The sequence below is a fragment of the Primulina huaijiensis genome, chromosome 17, assembly GCF_012295235.1.
Source record: "Primulina huaijiensis isolate GDHJ02 chromosome 17, ASM1229523v2, whole genome shotgun sequence".
Lineage (NCBI taxonomy): Eukaryota > Viridiplantae > Streptophyta > Magnoliopsida > Lamiales > Gesneriaceae > Primulina > Primulina huaijiensis.
Window position 1 is genome coordinate 4,811,434 of NC_133322.1, and position 9,859 is coordinate 4,821,292.

The following is a 9,859-nucleotide window of genomic DNA, read 5'->3' on the forward strand; positions in this document are numbered from 1 at the left end:
AACATTCATATAATTAAATCATAAATCAACGAATACTTGAGCAAAAAAGAATAATAAATTAAAGTGCAAAAACCTCACAGTGATAAAATTAAAATAGTAGATTATCCCTTGAATCAGACTAAGAAAATTAGCCTAACATGGTTTGATATACAATCTCCATGAAAGTTAAATAAAGAAAAATAAACAAAAGTATGAAAACTAAATTCAAAGGAAAATTGACACCACAAAAATCCTTTGCCTTCCACGTGAGTTGTTAGTGATTGGATGAAAAATCTTCTCTGCCGCCTCCCTTGTACTTGTGTTACGTGAGATTGGAAATTGGTTGGAGAGATCTTTTTAATTCTTGTGCTGCCGCTGGAGTGGTAGATTTGGGCCTTTTTTTATTTAAGCTAAAAAAAAGCCCACTAATCTTAATTAACCCTAAATCTTAAAATATAAAATAATAGATAATATTTTATCTATATTTTCCCTCTTTGTACTTTTTGGCAGCTGAAATATCACCACAAGACGTGGCCACGCCTTATTCCCGGACCTCTTCTGGTTTGGCCATTTTCTTTCAAACTATATCTTGGAAACTTCAAATGTGATAAATATCGCCCTTTTTAACTCAATTTTTGCTCCAAGACCGTGAAAGTTCCTCCTATAATAAAATTACACAAAAATGTGTCAATTAAACATATCGGAGGTTAGAATAATGGGAAATATGAAAATAAAATATTAACTATTTCGAGCCTATCAGAGAGTTAAGGATATTCTAATAGGAATCAAAAGCGAGAAATTTGATTGATCCCGTGAAGAACTACGGAGATTTGTTTGTGGAAGACTACATCCAAACAAATTCTCTATCATAGATTCCGATATGTTTTACAAGAATTATTTTTGATAATTTGATATGAATTTTTAGACATCCTATCATGTTTAAGAAACCTAAAGTTACAACAAATGTTATCAGAGCAATCATTAATTTTTTTTAAAATCATAGCCATCATTCATTTTTTTTAAAAAGGAAAACGGTCGATCGGTGGCTGGCCAGGCCACGACAGTGTTCCGACGACCATGGGCACTAGTCGTCGCCATCGAGTTGGACGGTACCAGGCGGCTGCGGAAATGATAGTGGGTGAAGCCATGAAGGTGAGGTTGTTTTATTTTATTTTAGATTTTAAAAAAAAATTAATTAACCGTGCATGATAAATGTCTCTTGGATTGTATTATTACTGTTATTATTTAAATCTTTTTGAGTTCCAACAGTTAAAAATTGACATAGGATTTGTATGTCGTATGATAATTCAATTCATATAAACTGTTCGAACTGTTGGATCATTATTGATTGAAATTACATGTTGTTAAAGTAACATCTATAATGTAGATTGATTTTTTTTTGAAATATCATAATATATGTCTATTATTAGTGTGTGGTAAATATTAAGATTGGAACTTGGACATAACTCAACCCCAAAAGCTAGCTCAAGAAGGGAGGACTGTTCAAGTCCATATATACAACTCTCAGGGATTTTATCTAACCGATGTGGGACAACTAACACACCCCCCTCACGCCCATGAATGAACATTTGGAGCGTGAATTTTACAAATGACCCAATTATGGGCAGAACGAGTGTCCCAATTATGGAACATCCAACACATAACGGTAGAACATGAGCTCTAATATCATGTTAAGATTGGAACTTGGATCTAACTCAACCCTAAAAGCTAGCTTAAGAGTAGAAGATTGTCCAAGTCTATATATGCAACTCTCAGGGATTTTATCTAACCGATGTGGGACAACTAATAGTAAAAGTTCACGTTCTAAAAATAAGTCGGTCTAAAGGAAGACTTACTATTTTAGTAAATTTATTTATTTAAGTATTTGATTATTGTGTCAAGTTTACAATTTGCAATTGATATTTTGTCCAAATAATATATATTTTGTTTTAGGGTCCACCATTATTTGAATTATTTAATTATAACATGTGTATGTTTATTTATTTATTTTATGATGATGATATTATTATGAATTGCGAGAAGATATAATATATTTATTTGTGCAGTCAACCTGCTTGAATCAATTCCATTCATGTGTTTAATAGCACTAACTTCAAGATTGTCATGATTGTTTTGGGTTGTATGGACTTGGACCTTGTGCTACGGGAGGAACGACCTGTACCTCTTACCGAAGGATGTTCTGCTGATGAAAAGACGAACATGGAGAAATGAGATCATTCTAATCGCATGAATCTTGTGATCATGAAACGCTCTATTCAGAGGCCCTATATACGAAGAGAAAGTTGCGCTAAGTTCCTTGAGGAAATAGAACAACGTTTTTGCGAAGAATGAAAAGGCCGAGGCAATTACTCTTTTGGCTAGCCTTGTGTCCATGAAATATAAAGGAATATGAAACATAAGAGAGAGTACGTAATGGAGATGTCTCATATTGATTCTAAATTAAAAACACTAAAGTTACAATTATCTGATAATTTCTACATGTGCAATACAATCATTTTAAAGTGAGTTATAATACTCAAAAGGATAGATGGACTCTAATGAGCTCATATCTCACTGTGTACAAGAAGAAGAGAGGATAAAACGAGAAAGAATTGAAAGTGCAAACTTAGCAAATGTGGAGAAGAAGAGAAAACAAGGAAAAGAAGTTGCAGTTGGGACATCAAACAAAAAGAAGCAAAGAAATATAATATAGAAATTAAATGTTTCGTTAATTGTCACAAAACAAATCACTTAAAGAAATATTGTCCCAAATGCATAAACTAGTGTGTCAAGAAAGTCAGATAAGTGATTTATAAAAGCGACTCAATTTTTGTATTTAAAGTATGGAATTTAATGTGTCGAAAACATATAATATTAGGATTGATGAGATTCTAATAAAATGTTGTCATTTATGAGTAATTTGAAAATGCACCATGAATTTATGAACATGTTGAATGATTGTAGACCCCAAAACCAAATAAATATTCTTTCCTCCCCATTCAAGAGAGGATTAAAGATATTTTAATAGGAATCAAAAGTGAGAAACCTGATTGATCCTGCAGAGAAAAACAAAGTAGATTTGGTTGTGGAAGACTTCATCTAAATAGATTATCTATAACGGATTCCAATATGTTTTACAACAATTATTTCTGATAATTTGATATGAATTTTTTAAAATTCTAGGATGTTTAGGAAATCTAAAGTTCACATACAAGAAGATTGAGTGATTGTTTTGGTACATAAAATCCGGAACAAGGTTATCATATATCGAGAGTATTATTCTCAATATATATTGTAATATGAAATGATCGATCGATAAACTCAACGTATTTTTATTTTGAATCTAAATGATGAATTGATCATCTTGTATTAAAGAAAAAACAGTCGTTTCCGTATTATATCCTCATCCATAAAGTTTGATGAACAGTTTTTCTTGCAGAAAGTATTCTTACCAACCCAAAGAGGATGGAGGAATCGGCATTTTTATTGCACTTTGATTCGTATTTCCTTGTTCAACTTGCGACATCGCATGTGAGGTATATAGTTGCGATTAGGTGAACGAAATCTTGAACCACGTGCCGTTGGTTAACTTGTGATGGTGTTATTCCGAAATTGAAATTGAAATTTTTTTATTCATGATTCTTGGGAATAATCTAATTTCTTTTCGTTCACACAAATTAAAAAAAAATACATATATCTCATGATATTTTATTGTGAATGGATAATCTACCTTGTCTTGTATCTAATATTCATTATTTGATATGTTAAAACGAGCTAGACTCGTCGTATAAAATAAGTAGGATGAGTTGAAAATTTTCCAATTCGTTAAAATAGGAGACAATCTCGTCCTATCACTTAAAATAAGTGGGTTGAGTCGATAATTTCTCAATCTACTAAAAAACAGTTAGACTTAGTTTTGATATCAATAGTTGGTATCCATCACTGACATTATCTTTATAATTTATACGTGCAAGTTATTTACATGCATAATAATTGAAAGTCAAAACTATATTAACAAGAAAATTTCATTTTGTGTTTTTCAATATTCAGGACAGTACGTTTAATGGTGACATGAAGGTGAAGATATGAAGTTGGTAATTTCATCTCATATTTTTGTCGATATTGATAATTTCGTATCATATTTTTACGGTGATGATATGATGTTGAAATATGTTTTTTTTATTAAATAATTTTTTATTTAAAAATTTTCTCGATATATATACGTGTGATGGATGATATAATCATAAATTTTAAAAATAATATTAGTCCTTTATTTATATGAAATATAAAAAAAAATAAAAAGAAAGAGTCGTTCGAAATACTAACATTTTCGAATTATTCCTCTAAAAAATTATAAATATATGGAATATTCGATTGAATACCATATCCAATTTTTACAAAATATTAATTTACATAAATACCCTTCCGCCTATGTTGAATTTCTACGCCAACCATTTCTGAGCTGCAGTGAAAAAAAGGACAGTCGTCGAATTGTTCAGCTTCCATTTTGACTTTGACCCTTCCGGTTTTCGTCAAACGTACAATGGGAAAAAGGTAAAGAGATAAGAAAGAGTTACTGTGGTCTCGACTACAGAGGATAATTGCCCCGACGCATATTCGTTTGAAAGGAATAAAAATAAACGGTAGACGCCATTTGTTGGGATCAGTATAAATTATGGGAGCCATACATGCTAAGCGCAGATTCACGACCGCCGGTGAGAAGCAAACACTTCAGAGCTCCCGGTGGAGATTCGCCGGTGACCGATAGAGACCACCGGATTCGTTTTCCGACGAACGATCCTTCACCACAAACGTACATATATATTTACAACATATATATAGAAGATCATATGAGGAGGAGAGGTTCGAAATGCGCCTCCGCGTTGTCGATTCCTCGTGCGGCGGAGAACGGAGAGGATTGTCATGAGGAGAAGAATCCGCGGAGGCTGGAGAAATACGAGGCGTTGCCGGACTATCTGAAGGATAATGAATTCATTAGAGACTATTACAGATGTGAATGGCCTCTTAAAGACGTCCTTCTCAGCGTTTTCTCGTTGCATAATGAAACTCTCAACATTTGGACGTAAGGCGGTTTTTGCTTTTGTTTCGTGTTCTTAATCTTAATCATCTTCGATTCAATTATTGAAGTCGATGGATGAGATCGAATTTTTATTCCAGGCATTTGGTCGGATTTATCATATTTGCTTGGTTAACGGTGGTGAGCTTGACGGAGGAGATGACCATGGAGAATTTCACGACGAGGTTATCTTGGTAAATTTTCTGAAATTGTTGCACATTTTCGTCAATTCAAGCTTCCTCTCTTCAGATCATCTTTACTTTTTCCATAAATTTTTTTTAACTGAAAATTGGAATAACTAACAGGGAGGGAAATGATGGATGGCTGAAGAAGACGGCGACGGTGAACCAATCCAGCAGCTCCAATTCTCTCTTTCCGGTCAGTGTTACTTTCACAATTTGCAATTCAGTCCAATTCTTTCGCTCCTTTCTGTTTTTGGTACTCTTCTTTCTAACATCACAATTAATCTCCTCTGCTCATGAAAGCCTAATTGCAATTTATTCTAACATTTTTTTATTAATAATTAAAAAGGAAAATGAACTCCGTGTGTATCACGCAACTGAGTTAGGTGTTTCTTAGCCGTAAACGTAGCTCAGCTGTCTTTCCACGATGATTTTGCTGTACTATCTCTATTTGGTTTCATTTTCCAACTTTTATATTAAATTAAATAAATTAAATATTACGGATTTATTTTTATATTTTTACATTTTATACGATATATTTTTTGTATGTCACTCATAAAAAAATTTATTTTATATTTAATATATTGTCTTGTAAAAAAATTTAAATATTCATCCTTGCTCCGATATAATATAAATTAAATAACCCAAAATATTTTTACTATTTCATTTTGGTAAAAAAGAAATACGTTAGCAATGAATATGATATATTTTAATACTTTTTTTAAAAGATATATTAAAGATAAAGCCAAAGTACAGTACCATAATTGCAACGTGTTTTCAATTGAAAAATGAGAATCGGCATTCTTTAATGTTTCTTTTCAATAAAGAATACTAGCCAGGGCCAATGCGTTGCATTGGGACGAAATATTTTTTTGTGAATTTGAAATTATTTATAAATTTTTTTCTTTAATGTTAGGATAATCAGAGAGTGATAATGAAGACTTAGGATAGGGAAAACAAAATGTGAGAAACTTTTTGAGTTCTCGATTTAATTTTTATAAAAAAAATTCATGAGATCCTATTACAAAAAATTTATTATTTATTTAATTTATCTTTCATACTAAATCTTATCTTGGTGGGTGGGTCATGATCCATAAAGCACGAAAACTTTACATTTTTCAACTTCTAAGAGATATTTAGTTGCTTCATGTATATAGCAGTCATTCCACGTATGTGTGCCATGTTTATACATAGAGGTGGTATACTGTAACGTACCGTACCGAAAATTATATACTATATCGTACCGAAAATTACAATATTAGAAAATTCATACCGATATCGTACCAATATTAGAAAATTCATACCGGTATTACGGTACATATAACTAGTATATCGATTATACCGAAATTGTACGGTATATCGAAAATTTCAGTACGATATCGGTATATACCGTTTTATACCGAAAAAATATTATATTTTTAAAATTTTATAAATTTATTGTTTTAAAATATTATATATTTTAAAATTTTTATATATTTTTTCGGTATTTCGATATTTTGGTATATATTGAAATTTTCAAATTGCATACCTTTAACGTGCCGAAAAATTCGATATTGTTACCGTACCATACCGAAATCTTCGGTATACCGAAAATTCGGTAAATTCGATATATTTTCGGTACGATAATCTCGGTATACCGAAAATTCGGTATTTTTTCCATTCTTGTACACATTTTTTAAAATAATTTGATATATATTAAAAAAAAGATAATATCATAATTGTAAAAATTAATGGAAAAATCAATTATAATTGTCAAAATTAATGAGTGATCATTTTGCAAATTTTGAATTTGACCATACCAACCAACAAACTTTTTTTTTTCCTCTATATAGTTTTGATATGAGTACATTTTTAATTTAAAATTGTTCAACATTATATAATACAAAAAAGATATATAAATTTTTTTATTTGCGAAAAAGGACGAATTCCCAATTCCCATGTCGACTCTGATCTTCAAGTTAACAAAATAAATTCTTACGTGGCCAAAGAATTCATGACTTTTAGTTTGGGCTTAATTATTATTTTGTTTGTCATTGATTACCTTACTTATTACCCCAATCATGTGGATTTATAATCTGGAATTCGAACCTTTAGATTAAACAATACCTCAAACCTTTCAAAGTATTCGGCCACCAGCTAGGCAGCCAACCTATGCCATGAATAGTTTGTAATAGCATGCTTATAATGTGAACAAACTTCTAGATTTTTAAAGGTGAAGACCCGTGCGACGTCAGGATCTTGAATTCACGTTAGGTGAATGAAGATTTTTATCCATATTTTCTAGCACAGCATGCATAGCGTGTGTTCTTTTTTCTTTTTTTCTTTTTCCGATACAATTGGGTAGATGAATTTTTTCTATGCAAGGTGTCTACACTCTCCAACTCAAACCTCGTCTATTGTTGGGAGTTTGGTGTTTTTGGTGTATCATGTTTTCTGATACGCATGAATTTGTTGTCTCTTTCCAATCTACAGGATTCTTATGCAAGACACTTTTCAAAATCACCACTCTTTGGAGCAAGTAAACATTCAAGCTCCATTCCCTTATGGCCGTGGTTTGTTTTCTTGGGTGGAGCAATGGTCTGTTTAATCTTTAGCACCACTTCCCACCTCTTCTCCTGTCACTCCCGACGTTTCTACTACTTCTTCTGGCGACTAGACTATGCAGGAATCTCCCTCATGATAGTGGGCTCATTCTTCGCCCCCTTATACTACACCTTCTTAGACCACCCCTACTGGCGCTTCTTATACCTTTCCTCAATTACGTTGATCGGTATTCTAGTAGTCACAACGCTTCTTGCCCCGTCTCTGTCAAATGGTGAATATCGGGGTTTCAGGGCAGCTCTGTTTTTGTGCATGGGGTTCTCAGGGGTTATTCCAGCTACACACGGAGTGGTGTTGCACTGGGATCATCCGCAGTTAGTAGCGTCGCTCGGATATGAGATAGCTATGGGGATGTTGTATGGTTTGGGGGTAGTATTTTATGTTACTAGGATACCAGAAAGATGGATGCCTGGTGCATTTGATATTTTAGGCCACAGCCATCAGATTTTTCATGTTTTCGTGGTCGCGGCAGCGCTTACTCACTGCGCCGCCACGCTCATTATCATGGATTGGAGACAGGGTTTACATGTCTAGGATTTCTCCGAGGGATTTTATAGAGTATGTGATGATTTAGGATTGATTGGTTGTGGTTCAGAATTTTATATATTCTTTGGAGAGTAGACGCATTCATCCATCATATATGTAAGTGATATGATTTATTGAGATTGTAAAAGGTGATTGTAGAAATATAATTATTAATCGATCGATCAATTTAATGTATAGTTCCCGCACAAACGCATGGATTGTCATTTACAAAATCACCTATACGTATTGAAGTGTGACATTTTCAGTAATTTATCTTTTATTGAATCAATTATGATCATGTAACTATGTTTTAATAATCAATTTTAGTCATTTTTCTTAAAATCATGTAATTAAATTATTAATGTTATTGTTAAATTTTTATAATTACATGGTTTAAAAAATTTCTCTCGCATTCACTATGTTTAACAATGTAATTATTAAATTTTAAAAACAATATTAATAATTTATTACATGATTTTAATAAAAAAATAATCAAAAATTGATTATTAAAATATAATTACATGACTATACTAACTAAATAAAAGATACAAAACTAAAAAAAGTCATGGGGAGTTTTATTACATTTATTTTTTAAAAAAAATATACACCCTTTTCTGTTTTTTTTTTTAAAAAAAGAAATAAAAAAAAAACACCACTTTTGTGGCTGGTTCATGTATTATTAGATCAATTTTCTAAATAAAATCTAATTTTAATTTTTTCCTAATAATTCGATTATTTCGGATTCTAAAACAGAACCAACTAAAAATTTCAGTTAGTATGCGAAATAATTGAATTGTCGAAAAAAATTAAACAAAATAAACATTTATATGGAAAATGTAATATAAAAATGAATATAATAAAAATAAATTCTATTGAAAAAATGTATTTGTTCGAATGATTTCTTTATAAAAATAATCTAAATCATATCGAAAAAATAATAATAATAAAATATGAGAGCTAATAATATTATTCTAACGCGATCACGTTAAACATTGTACAGTAGAAAACCAATTAGTTTTATATATATGTTATAGATAAACATAATGAGATGCATCATTAGGTCCGTACAGTAAAAAAAACGTTAATTTAGTGGCGGAATTTAAAAAAATCGTTGCTAATTTTTAAAAAAACCGTCACTAAGAAAATCCGTCGCTAAATTGACAATTATTTTAGATTCGGTTTGGACTGAGATTTCAAATATATTCAAATATTTTTTTCCAGAGAAATAAGGGCATAAATTTCAAATTAATATATTTCATGTTTATATAATGTTTCATATTAATCAGCATGAATTTAAAATTTACTTAATAATGAAGATATTTGAAATTAATTATAATTTGTGTAACTAATGTACAAATAATTAAGATATAAATTAAAAATTTTATCTGTTATTTATTTTTAATAATAAAATAATAATTAAAATCCATGAATTTCAAACTCATCCGTTTAAGTACAACTTTACTGAAATACTGTTATCAGTTTATACTTGGAATAA

General features: G+C 31.0%; 1 protein-coding gene across 2 annotated transcripts; it reads left to right on the plus strand.

The window, feature by feature from the left end:
• Positions 1-4,591: 4,591 nt before the first annotated feature.
• Positions 4,592-8,565, plus strand: LOC140963006 (heptahelical transmembrane protein 3-like). Of its 2 annotated transcripts, none has more exons than XM_073422205.1 (4): positions 4,592-5,062; positions 5,158-5,241; positions 5,362-5,434; positions 7,711-8,565. In XM_073422205.1, exons 1-4 carry the CDS (start codon positions 4,668-4,670, stop codon positions 8,371-8,373), a joined length of 1,215 nt encoding a protein of 404 aa, XP_073278306.1. In that variant the 5' UTR covers positions 4,592-4,667; the 3' UTR covers positions 8,374-8,565. The 2 variants fall into 2 exon arrangements, with proteins under 2 accessions (XP_073278306.1, XP_073278305.1); XM_073422204.1 differs by having other exon boundaries at positions 4,627-5,062; positions 5,158-5,250.
• The last annotated feature ends 1,294 nt before the right edge of the window (positions 8,566-9,859 follow it).

Coding starts and splice junctions, on each gene's coding strand:
- LOC140963006 (XM_073422204.1), top strand. CDS start 4,668: ATGCTAAGCGCAGATTCACGACCGCCGGTGAGAAGCAAACACTTCAGA. Junction 5,251..5,361: donor TTCACGACGAGGTTATCTTG/GTAAATTTTCTG, acceptor AATAACTAACAG/GGAGGGAAATGATGGATGGC. Junction 5,435..7,710: donor GCTCCAATTCTCTCTTTCCG/GTCAGTGTTACT, acceptor TCCAATCTACAG/GATTCTTATGCAAGACACTT.